Genomic DNA, 13,410 nt, shown 5'->3' with positions numbered 1-13,410 from the left:
TAGATTAGGGAGGGATCACCTGTCTGAAGAGGGCGCATTTGAGCAGAGACACACCAAAGTGATGGAGTGGCTGTGGAGACATATGTGTATGCTGGAGAAGAAGGTTGGAAAGAGACAAGATCAAGAGGTAAGGTCTGAGGAAGGAACAGAAAGGAGGCTGGCCCTGAGGCTGTCAAGTGATGGAGGGGGAAAGTCAGGGAAGATTAAGTTTGGAAGTCATAGGGAGTGATAATGGTGTGACTTTTCTTATGGCATTAATTGTTCTGGCCCCTGCAGTGAGAGAATCTACTGTGTGGGGGAGAGGGGGCCAGGACAAAATCAGGAATATCGGTCTAAGAGGCTATTGCAGTGGTCTAAGAGAGAGATGATGGTGGCTTAGGCTAGGATGGGAGTGGGGGAGATAGGTAGTGTTACTGAATTGAGGATATAGTTTAAAGGCATAGCACAGTAAAGTAAAAAGGTGCTGTTTATTGAGTGATACGGTAAGCTGGGCACGTAGCAGGTGCTCCTAAATGTTACTTCCCTTTTATTGCCTCATGGAATTGGGTCAGCATAGCATGGGCAAATGCACAGCCACGTTTGTAATGCCAACTATTTATACATTCTCTAAACATGTACTGCATATACATGATGCACCATGCTTATAAGCATGTAATCTGGCATTTATTGTGCAGCTTATATGGGTTTGTCCTGTTGGCAGAGTTTATTATAATAAAATAATAGTGATAATGGCAGCACTTACTTAGAAATTTTAATGTCCAGTTGTTGTTATAAGTGCTGTGCATGTATTAACTCATTTAATTCTCACAGTAGCCTTATGAGGTAGGTACTAATATTACCATTATTTTTGACTAAGAAACTGAAGCACAGAGAAGTTAAATACACAAGATAATAAACCTAGTAAGTGGAGGAATTGGAATTCAACACAAGTTGTCTGGATTCAGAGTCTTGGCATTTATGTTACACTATCTATGGAATAGCAGAATATAGTTAAACACTTGCTATGGTCTGAATATATGTGTCCACTCCCTCACTCCCGATTTGTATGTTGAAACCTGACTGCCCAAGGGAATGGTATTAAGAGGTGGGGTTTGGGGGAGGTTATTAGGTCATGAGAGCAGAGCTCTCATGAATGGAATTGGTCTTCTCATAAGAGAGGCCTGAGGGAGCTTGTTTGTTTGCCCCTTGCCCTTCTGCCATGTGAGGACACATAGAAGGCATTATCTATGATGTCTGCAGACACCTTGACCTTGGACTTCCTATCCTCCAGACCTCTGAGCAATGCACTTCTGTTGTTTATTAATTATCCAGTCTAAGGTACGGATGCTCCCCAACTTATTATGGTTTGACTTGGGATTTTTCTACTTTATGATGGAGTGAATGTGATGCATTTGAGAGAAACCGCAATTCTCTAGTGATGCTGGGCAGTGGCAGCAAGCCCTGGCTCCCAGTCAGCCACGCGTTTTCAGTCTATAATATTTGCAGTATACAATGGGTTTATTGGGATGTAACTTCATTGTAAGTCCAAGAGCGTTCGTATTTTGTTAAATCAGTCCGAATGGACTAGGACAACACTCTAAGAAGTAAATAGTGTAGGAATACGGAGAAGAGGATGCATTTCTTGTTCACTAGAACTCTTGTGAAGGAAAGTGTTTTAGACCTCAAAAAACAGAAAATTTAACTGTGGGGACGCAATGACTATAGTGGTGAAAATAATTATAGTGACGGAAGTGAATGTTTACTAAGCATCAGTACATGCTAGGCACTATGTGCAAGTCACTTATGATGGATTATCTCATTTAATCCTCACCAATGCTAGGTACCCTGGATTATTTCCATTTTATGGGAAAGGAAATGGAGACATTGACATGGGCACGGGCCTTTGTTTACACTGCTAGAAAGTGAGGAGGTGGGATTTTAATTTAGTTTTACTGCAAACTTGTGTGCAGTATGTTAGGTGGGGGATTTTATCCAAGAGGAGTACAGTGATGAGCTTAGGCTCAGGTGGGCTGGTATAAAGCATGTTTGGGAAGCATCAAGAACTTAAAACTGTAATTACCACATTTTGTCACACATCGCAGTTATAATTGGAGAGTGTAACAAATGTAGACTCCTAGGACGCACAGCAGTTGTTGATGTACAGAAGATCCACAGATCAGTACCTGGAGGGTCACTGATCTAGACTGTGGCATGCATGCCATAGACTGCCATTGGAGTTCAAAACATGAAGAGGTTCAATTTCGTATTAAGGAGCTTTCACATACTGGAATTTTATAATTGGGCATGCTCATCTCTGTGTATCTAGTGATGTGCTTGGGGCTAGAGCCTCTAAGAGAAGAACTGGATCTGTGAACACTCTTGGATGTTCAGACAGTTAAAATGTCAGGCAATTGGAGGACAGAGTTGACATTAACGTGCAGAGAGGATTTTAGAGCTGTGGGAGGGAGCCTTTTCCATGGCATGAAAAGGAATCAGATTCATTAACCATATTCAGCATGTTGAGTGATAGAGATGGTTTTGGGTAGAGCTTTTGGTATATCTTTCTTTGATTTGACCACCTAGGAAGTATATATGTATCTGCCAGAGAAAGAAAAGGGCTGTGTATTAAAACAAAAATACACACATACATACCAAAAAACTAATACAATAGGCTTCTCAATCTCTTCTGCCATTTTTATCAGCCTCTCTTACATCTCTTAAACATGTTCCAAGTGCTTTGCAAAGCTCTAGTATAGAAATTATAGATGTATGTTAAGGAAGGAGTGATTCATTCTATTTTGAGGGGTTGATAAGATGCCTTCACAGAGGAGGTAATACCTGCCTGTTTATAATTTTAAATGGTGCTTAAGAAAGCAGATAGATTGTATGCAAAAAGGTGTGGAGCTGCTAAACAGTTTGTTGCCTCAGGGAAATAATTGACAAGAGTGGACTAAAGTGAATGAAGGATGTTGGTAGAATGTTTGGCAAGGGTTGAATATGAGCTTGTAGTTGAGACATAGGAATACCTGTCTCATAGGAAATATGAGCATGGTGTCTGACACATAATTGCTGTTTACATCAATAGCACCTGCTATTATTATTGTTAGAGACAAAAATGTGATTTGGCACTATAAACAATATCAGCATAGACTTTATCTAGTTGAGCATGTGGAGTTACATACCAAATTTGTGTGTTTGATAGTTCACTGACTGATACATGGAGACTGGGCTGAGAGATTTGTTCAGAGACCCTTGCAGTAATCCATGCAAAAGATGTCATGAGGTTCGGAACCATGGCAAAAGCAGTGAGGATGGAGAAGTATATTAGTCAGTTCAGCTGCTATGACAAAATACCACAGGCTATGTAGCTTAAACCACATAAATTTATTTTCTGACAGCTCTGGAGGTTGAGAAGTCCAAGATCCATTTGCCAGCTGATAAGTTTCCTGGTGAGATTCCTCTTCCTAGCTTACAGATAGCCACCTTTTCCCTGTGTCCTTACGTAGAGGGCTCTGGGCCTGGGGGAAAGAAAACTCTCTGGTGTCTCATAAGAAACTAATCCTGTCTTATCAAGGGCCCATCCTGATGACCTCATTTAACCTTAATTACCTCCTTGGAGGCCCTGTCTCCAAGTACAGTCACAGTAAAGGTTAGGGCTTCAAGATAGGAATTTTGAGAGGACATAATTCTATCAGTAGCAAGGAGTAACATCGGTAGCTCACCTGATTCCTTGAGTGTGGTGGATAATACAAAGGTGTACTTGGAAATACAGTCTAGGCTTTAGATTTGGGGTAGGAACAGATCAGGAGGTTTTGGTGTGAGTGTGTGTATGTATTTTATTAAAATTGTTTTTCTCCTATTAAGGTTTTTGTGGACGGGGTAAGCAAAACTATGACTTTTTATAATTTATTCTACTTCAGAAGGAAAATGCTTCTAATCCTCTCAAGTTATTGGCCAGTTTATCATGTTTATAAATTCTAAAGTGGCTGAATACATTATGTCCACTTATTGTTCCATTGGTAGTAATTATTTCCATCCTGTGATAATGCTAGTAAAAATAGACAATACACTTGTTGCAAAATAATTGTGTAGAAAAAGAGTGGCTTATCTGAGAATTGGGTTTGTATGTAGTGTTGAGGTATAACTTTTCTTTTTTTTAAATTATTTATTTATATATTTATTTATTTATTTTTGAGATGAAGTCTCGCTCTGTCGCCAGGCTGGAGTGCAGTGGCGCCATCTCGGCTTACTGCAACCTCCGCCTCCCAAGTTCAAGCTATTTTCCTGCCTCAGCCTCCTGAGTAGCTGGGAATACAGGCATGCACTCCCACACCCAGCTAATTTTTGTATTTTTAGTAGAGACGGGGTTTCACCATGTTGGCCAGGATGGTCTCGATCTCCTGACCTCAAATAATCCACCCACCTCGGCCTCCCAAAGTGCTGGAATTACAGGCTTGAGCCACCGCGCCCGGCCGAGGTGTAACTTCTTTGTGTGTGACATTTTAGCATTTTAGGTGTTACTCTGGGGTGCCTTATTGACAAAGGCATTTCCTGCCTTTCATCATTTATTTTGTATTTTTATTTCTCTGCTCCTGCAGTGTGTCCTGAAGAAGATATATTCTTTCCCTTTTATCCTATACCTGTTTGTTACTGCTTGCTGATATTTTAAAATAGTTGAAGCCATAGCTTATGGGCAGTCGGTGTGTGGCATATGCAGAGTCCAAGTAGTGCCTTTTGTGGAGGGGTTTTTCAGTCCTTCATCAAAGCTTGCTCAGGGAAATTTCCCTTGTTTGGGTGTGTCTCATTTTATTACTTCAGTATATGTGTGTCATGCCTGCTCTGTACTTTTTTATTGACGCACAATGTACAGAAAGTTGCACATATGCATTTTCATAAACTGAACACACCTGTATAATTAGCATCTGGAAAAATGGACTTTTAAAAAAAGTTTAATTATTTTGTTTGGGAGAAAAATAAACCTTTATGAATCTGCTGTGTACACTGGAGGACATGTGACCTTTAAGCCTTTACCTTGTCCTTTCCTATTAGCATATTTTCTGTTATCTAATGTATTTAAGAATTAGCTGATTATTCAATGTCATACCTTTTATATCACTATTGTTTACATACAATGCTGCCTGCTTTTATGAAATGAAAATTATTGAACTGAGAAATATGTTCTGACTGCTTTTTAAATATTTGAAAGAAAATGCAGTGAAAGGGAAAGTTGTTATATTCAACTACTGTTAAGAAAATTGCATAAAACTTGAAAGTCAAAAGAACATTCTTTCAGTGCCTTTTCGGGAATATTGTTTAACAGGACCACCTTAGAGATATTTTAATCCCAATTTTAATTCCTGTGCTTGACTTGTCTATTTATTATTTGAGTAGCACGTAGACACTGAGAAGTTACCTGTATGCTTATAGATTTTTGTCCAGTAGAAAAGATAACCCCAAATGTTATGGCTTATTATCCTGTAGGACATTAAACAGTTTTTTATCTAACCTAGCTGTCCTATTCTAATACTTAAAAAAAACCCTTTCTGATGAACTATATACATCTTTTCCACAAATGCTCTTGGATCCAATCTTACTGACTTACTGGTTCCCTCATTTTTAATTAATAAGTTGAATAAAGTTTTTGATATATGTTCATTCAGTACATGTGTCAGTGTCATTTTTTTCACCTTTTTGAAAGTCATAGTTTGATGCTGTCATAGCATTTCTGTCCTGTACCTTCACATACTGAGAAACTGGTTTTCTAGGGCATGCAAAGCAATGCACAAAGATTCCAAATGCAGAGTGAAAGTTAGTGTCCTAATTTCTGTTGTTTTTTCAGAGAAAGTATATATAAGTAGATTTTAATAATTAAAATATCCTAATAAATCTTTTTTTTTCTAGGTTTAAGCACATAAAGCAGTCACTGTGAAGAAAATAACATTTTAAGAAACTTTTCTGTCACAACTGATAGAGGAAAAGCCAGTAGAGAAGTGCATCATCTTGTGTGTGTGTCTCATCGTGCCACTTTTTGTAACTCAGCTTAGTAATGAAGCCACCATTATGTCCTCAGTCAGTGAAGTAAATGTGGATATAAAAGATTTCCTAATGAGCATTAATTTGGAGCAGTATCTCTTACATTTCCATGAGTCTGGTTTTACTACTGTGAAGGACTGTGCAGCAATAAATGACAGCCTGCTGCAGAAAATTGGAATATCACCTACAGGTCACCGTAGGAGGATACTTAAACAGTTACAGATAATCTTGTCAAAAATGCAAGATATTCCAATATATGCAAATGTCCATAAAACAAAGAAGAATGATGACCCTTCAAAGGATTACCATGTTCCATCTTCTGATCAGAATATCTGCATAGAACTTTCCAATTCTAGTAGTGTTCAGACATCTAGCCCACCGCAGTTGGAGACTGTTACAAAAAATCTTGAAGACAATGGTGCAAGTGTGGAAAGAAGCCAGTATCCTCAATCAGATAATAAGCTGTCTCCTCCTAAAGGCGACTTCCCCACTGCAGAAGAACCACACCTGAATTTGGGTTCTTTGAATGATTCTTTATTTGGTAGTGAAAATATTAAAATAGAATCATTGATTACAAAGAAGACTATAGATCACACAATTGAAGAACAACAAACAGAAAAAGTTAAATTGATCACAGAAAATCTCAGTAAGCTCCCTAATGCAGACTCGGAATGCCTTTCTTCTGTTGGCTGTTCAACATCAGGAACAAATTCTGGAAATGGAACAAATGGTTTATTAGAAGGATCACCACCATCCTCATTCTTTAAGTTTCAAGGAGAAATGATTGTAAATGACTTGTATGTTCCATCATCACCAATCCTAGCACCTATGAGAAATCGTAGCAAGTTGGTTTCAAGACCATCTCGATCTTTTCTGCTAAGACATCGACCTGTACCAGAGATTCCAGGGTCAACAAAAGGAGTTTCTGGGAGGTAAGAATCTTTACAATAAGCTGTAAATATTCAATTTGAGGGCATTTAGTGATTTTTTAAGTTATATTTTCAGTGTTCATATCTAAATTTGACTGTATTCATTTACCTATTCAACCAACCTTTTCTTTTAAAAAAATGTCCTCATCCCATTGGACATTTTTTCACAGAGTCTGTTTCCAGCTAATAATGCCTGGGACTCTTTAGCTTTTCCCTATTTAATCGGGGGGACATCGCTTCCCTTAATTCTACCTGGGTATTCCTTTCCATACCAAGTCTCCACACCTACAATACTTGTAGTCTTTCCATTAGTGCAGTTCTCATATTTGAAATGTTGACTCTGTCTCCCCAGTAGATGATTTGTTCTTTGACAGAGAACATGTTTTTAATGTTTGTATCTCTGCTGCCTGGTACAATGCTTGGCACCAAGTAATAATTCAGCACACATCTATTGAACTTCATATTTAGTCACTGTGCTCGGTGGGAAGGATGCAAAGAGGCATACGGTGACTTGCAGTCTCGTATAGAAGTCACATGTAAAAAGATGGTGACAGACAGCTCAGTATGAAGCTAGGCTCACTAGAGACGAGACCTCTGGGACCCCAAAGAGGGGCTCTACCAGTGTAGGTTCTTATACCCAGGTAGTAAGTCATTGGTATCCCGAGGTAACAGGAGGGTTACCTAAACAGTTTGGGAGGAGGTAATTTATAGCAAAAGAGGTCATCAGCTTTAGCTTTCAGAATTTATTAATCTCAAAGTTATACCTAAAATAGTTGTGGTTTTCTCCAGGGTTGGAGTAGGATATTGCTTTTACCATTAAAAGTTAACACTTGTCTCTCTGCTGAAACATGAGGCTGTTCAAGTTTGACTGTTACTGTAGTGGCACTAAATGCTTTACACACTTCCTGCACAGGCTCCACGCTGGAGTTTCAGCAGGATTCCTCTTTCCCCCCATGCCTGCTGTTCCCCCTACTCCCTTTGAATCTGTGGCTGCTACTGATTCTCTTGGCCTTAGATACCTTTGGTAATTGCAGTGCAAATAGTTTTTGCAAGAGAAGGGTGGAAATTTAGTGTTTGTGAGAGAAAACATGACCATTTACAAGGCTCTGTTAATATAAGTATCTCCTATTAGAGTGTAAACGTTTTGATGGCAGAGGCTCTAATTAATTTGTCTTTATCTTGACATCCCTAGTGCCAGTAGCAAAGTCTGGTATTTTCTAGTAAATCAATATAGTGTCATGTATTAACCACATTTATTAAACAACTAGTGTCATCTATTAAACACTAGTTTGGTTTATAATTTTGCAGGAGTTATCTAATGTAAGGGCTACTCAAACTCCATGTGACATTGGAGTAGGTAATATTCACCCCATTTTACTTTTGAGGTAACTGAGCCTTGGGTTAATTTATCCAAGATCACATGGGTAGTGAACTAGGATTTCCTACCAGTACATCTGACTCTAGCTCCCACTTCCTTAACCACTTATTGAGTAAATATTGTTGAAAATGTTGATTGCCTATATAAGAATTGGATTATTTATTGGGATTGTAAAGGACACTCATTTTGTTTGACACTTTAGCTTTAAAATACTTCGCTAATTTTGAATAATTTAAAGAAGGTGAATGAAAAATGACAAGTCTTCAGATGGCAGATGTTTTTGACATGCCAGAAGGGTTTACTATGTGTACACATGTTAAAGCTGCATCTTTGCCAGGACCGAATCCCTTTGGGAGCTGTAAAGGATCACCTCACATAAGAAGCATTTGATTTAAGTTTCAAACAGTCTGTGCTAATTTTCATGAATTTTACGGAGAATCTTGATACTCATTTAGTTGTATACGGGCAGCAAAATTCCACCTCTTTCTTCTTAGGGTCCTAGCTGGGCCTGAGAATTAAATGGATATAAAACAGATGAACAGAAGAAAAGCATACAAATTTATTTCATACAAGTAATGTGAGTTTTATGCGGCACGAGAATCCTCATAAAGAGATAAAGACCCAAATAAGCAGTTAGAGTGAAACGCTTAAATAATGAATTGCAAAAAGAGCAGTAAGTTGTGAAAAACCAACTAAATTATGTGGGGAGGCTTAAAAGATAAGTTTTTTATAACAAGGCCTGTACAGAATTCTTTGGCCTCAACTTCTTGTCCTTGAGGACAGGATGTTAATTTCTTTCAGGGGAATTTCATCTTCTGCTTTTAAGGAAGCTGGAAGATCAGAGTCCTCTTTTTACACCTGTTATTTTCCAATATTTGAATTAAATGCCTTTATTCAAAATAGTAAGAGTGCCGGAGTGGTATATTTTCAACTCCTTCCATTGTAAGCTTTGTATCATATGAAAAGCTCGTTATTCAATTTGTGACTGAGTCTTTGAAAGTGGAAACAACATTAAAATTAGTAGTAAATAATTTAGTACTAGCTATATCATAGCACTGTTTTCTTTTTCATGTGATTTTTAGGCCAGATTACCTATCCTAACCTTTCTTTTCTTTGATTATGGTAGTTAATAGCAGCAATGCTTTTGTGGTGCTCAGATCATAAAATGAGCAAATAAATTATTTTCGGACTTCACTGTTTGTTTTTCCTTGTGCGCCTTCCCTATGTTGCAAATAGTAATTCCATGATTTTAAAGTGTTATAATATGACTTTTTAAATCAAACTGTGGGTTATGTAATGTGAGTTTCTCTTTGGTCAAGTAATAACACCTGCAAATGATATTTAGTGCATTCCTTGATATACGAAATGAAAATATTTCTTTATGGCCTGTGTTTTTAAAGGAATTACTAAACATTTCATACAGCTGCTCAAAGGAATGTGGATATCGACTTTGAAGTGTTTTCCTGACATAGGGCTCTTTGTTTTTCTGTCCCTGGACACGTGCCCTCCTGCCTCCTTCCTCTCAACAGAATCTGATAGAATTGATGCTCTATCAAATTTTTTGTCTTTGTTGTGGACTTGGGTTCTTCCCTGAATTCCTGCCTGCTCCTTTTACCTGGAGGGCTGGCCTGGACGATAACCTCAGGTTATCTTTTGAACTATCTCTTGAGAGCTAGATCAGGACTAGGCTCCAAGCACCAGCTCCTTCCTTATCACCTTCACTTGGAGGCCTTGCTAGTCCCTGGGAGCCCTCCAAGCAGAAAGCGGATGCCACATTGCCATGGGAGTTGTAGGTGTGTCGTGTGATCTTATGCAGAGTCGTCTTAGTGCCCCAGGCAGGAAGGAATCTCACAGCTACTGAAGGAAGTACATTTTTCCTCCTCGCTTTAATGATTTTTATACATCTTTCATGCAATTGTATTGTCCTTGGGATAGGTCTCAAAGCCTTCTTTGTAAGGTGTAGTGCCTCTGAATGTTTTGGGGGTAAGGGCAAATGAAGAAGCAGAAGTAATGGGAAAGGGATGGTGTGCAAAGCTGCATTGTTGTGGAAGTACAACTGTTAGAAAACTGAGGTGCTGTGTTGACTCCTTGAGGGCTTTTCAAAAGTTTGAAATCTAAACCTGAAGTCTCCTGTGTTCTTTGAACTTTCTATTAAAAATAAAAATCTTGGATATTTTTCCTCTGTATTCACATAGGCATTCAAAATGGTTGACACTATTTTATAGATTTTAATGTCAACAATACATATGAGCAAAAAGTACAGAAAAGTAATCAGCATTCGTTTGCTGCACTGAATAAGAAATATATAGAAGGATATCCTTCATTTTCATCTTCAAGAAAATTTTGCATTTCACATTATAGTAGAAAAATATTTAGCAATCTTAACATTTCAATTTCTTTCTTTTAAAATGCTTTTTAAATTCTATGAAAAAAGACTTTTAATATTTTTTAAATTTTGAATTGAATATATAAATAATTAAATCTAAATTTAAATAGTAGTTAGATTTATTGTTAGAAGGTGAGGGTATCTATCTGCTCAATAATCTGAGTTAAAAAGTCATTACATTTATATTTCTTTTTGTAAATCCATCTTGTTTGAAAAACGTATAAAATTGAAATGTTTGCTAGTAGATTAAAAAATTCATGATGTTGTAAACTTATGTGTTTCAGTAGTTCTGTAATGATAATTCATTCTTACCCTAAGGATGTTTTTTAAAACTTCACAGATTGAGGCTTAATTATCTGTGCATTGTCAGTTTCACATTATTGGTCTATGCTGTAATTACACTCTCATGCTTTCTGAATTCAGATTTGTCTGTTTTAGTTAGATATTATGAAAACCTCAGGGCAGTGTTAAACTGCTGCCTAATGATTGTGTGTTTTTTTTTTTTTTTAATTTCACTCTAGAATGACCCACAGTCTGTTATCAATTGTGAGAACTGTGTTTTTATTTATTTATTCATTTATTTATTATTTTTAACATTTTGTGAAATGATGTTCCACATATGGCATGTAATTTTTTTTTTTATTTGGCTGCCTTGTCAAAGTAGTAAGTAAGTACAGTTCATAAGGGGATATCTTTGACATTAACCTTTATGCCACTGCTTTTCTGGGCAACTTTTAGTGATTAAAAATATTAAAAAAAATAAAACCTGTAGGTATGCTGAACACTCACTTTTATAATCAGAGTGATTCATTACCTTCTTTTCTTTTATATTCAGGTTCTTTAAACAAACTATTTTAATTCTGATACCAATGATAGTTGTCTTTGTCTCTGGCTACCATGATGAAATACCGTAGACTGGGTAGTTTAACCAATAGAAATTTTTCTTATTGTTCTGGATACTAAAAGTGAAATCAAGTGTTAGCATCCTTTGGTTTTGGTGACGGCTCTTTACTAGCTATCAGATGGTGGCCTTCTTGATGTCTGCTTATGTGGGCTTTGTTCCTAGACTGAGAGAGAGAGAGCCATCTCTGGTTTCTGTTTTTAGAAGGCTACCAGTTCTATTGGAACAGGGCCCCACCTTTATGACTGTATTTAACTTTAATTACTTACCTAATTTAAATACAGTCACATTGTGGGTTAGAGTTTGAACATATGAATTTTGTGGGGTGGGAACACGATTTTATTCACAACAATAGTTTTTCTTGTATAGAAATTTGTTAATTCTCTATTTAAGTAATAGAATTTAGGTATTTTCAAAGGCCTTACAAACATATTACATTCCACAGGCAAAGACTGTTTATAGTAGGTCAGCCAGTCACAATTGAACATCTGCAGATTTCCTCCATTTTCAGATTTAGGGTTTTAAAAATAATAAAATCGACATAGGGAAAATATTAACAAGACATTTAGCAAGTTAATGTGAATCAGAATCATTGATATTTTTGATATGGGTTTTATTTTTAGATTTTATTATTATTTGGGGTTTTAAAACATTATTTCCATTTGAACATAAGTTTTAACTTACTAAAATAAAGCTTTATTTTAGAATTTCCCTTTTCTGAAACTCCACAAATCAAGCTGTAAATATACATGCTTCATTTCCCAAGATCATTTACATATGACAAGATTTCTGAGCCCCTCAACAATGACATATATTACCTGGATATGTTTATGATGCTTGGGGCATTTTTTCAACAAGGGTTAGTTTGTTGGTCCAAAGCACTGAGGGAAAGGGAAAAAGGGGTACAATACAAGGATGAAGATGAGGTTATGACTTTCAGAGAATTTATAAGGAAGAAGGAGGTACCTTCTCAGTGTTTGGAGTTAAGCTAGTAATTCTGGCTTCCTGGTCAGAAACTGTAGTATGAGTCATATTTAAAAAATGATTTGAAAGCCACAACAAAAATATTAAGACAAAATTATTTATAAATTGGAAAATTTCAAACATACATAAGAGTATGCAAAATATCATGTTACCATATAATACCATCTAGATTAAAAAAAAATCTTACCATAGTAGACCCAGACTTTAGTTTATTGAGAAATAATGAATTCAGCTAACTTTTCTACCTCCTTCCTTTGTGCCCAGAAGTAACCAATATTCTGAAACTGGTGTTTATCCTACTCATGCATGCTTTTGTACTTTTACTACAGATGCAATAGCATTGTTGTAGATGTTTTTGATTAATGAAAATGATATTCTTTTGTAGTTTGGTGTTTCACTTAATACTTTTGTGATTTGTCCACATCAATATATGTATTTTATATAACTGTTGTATAATATTTGATTTTAAAAACATAATTTATTCTCCTAGGTTGTTGACACTTTTTCACTATTCCAAATATGAAGTGTTCATTTTGAGGACTTTAAGAAACAAATGCACATGTTAGGTTTACCAGGAGGACCAATAATTTTTTTCTGTAATAAAAATAACATTTTTTGCTGAGTTTTTATGTTATGCAGGCCACTGCCTTATGCTCTGTAAAAGCATCATCTCATTAATCATCATAATACTCCTAGGCAGCAGGCCCTGGATTATTCCCCGTTTAATAAATGTGGAAAGCAGGTTCAGAACTTTCAAGTAACTAGGCTAACATAATAAAAGTATAAGAACAGGAGAGGATGATGACTACGGTTCAGTTTT

General features: G+C 36.7%; 1 protein-coding gene across 4 annotated transcripts in view; it reads left to right on the top strand.

Annotated features, from left to right (window-relative positions):
- The window catches only part of ARAP2 (ArfGAP with RhoGAP domain, ankyrin repeat and PH domain 2), a 175,142-nt gene that overhangs the window by 8,479 nt on the left and 153,253 nt on the right, over positions 1–13,410 (top strand). For all 4 annotated transcript variants that reach the window (XM_063619468.1, XM_055246550.2, XM_063619467.1 and 1 more), the window contains exon 2: positions 5,881–6,944. In XM_063619468.1, the coding sequence (XP_063475538.1) occupies positions 6,040–6,944 (905 nt within the window). In that variant the 5' untranslated portion in view covers positions 5,881–6,039. The remainder of the gene's footprint in view (positions 1–5,880; positions 6,945–13,410) is intronic.

The sequence above is a fragment of the Symphalangus syndactylus genome, chromosome 16, assembly GCF_028878055.3.
Source record: "Symphalangus syndactylus isolate Jambi chromosome 16, NHGRI_mSymSyn1-v2.1_pri, whole genome shotgun sequence".
Lineage (NCBI taxonomy): Eukaryota > Metazoa > Chordata > Mammalia > Primates > Hylobatidae > Symphalangus > Symphalangus syndactylus.
The sequence above is the reverse complement of the archived record's forward strand: the minus strand, read 5'-3'. Positions and strand labels throughout refer to the sequence as shown.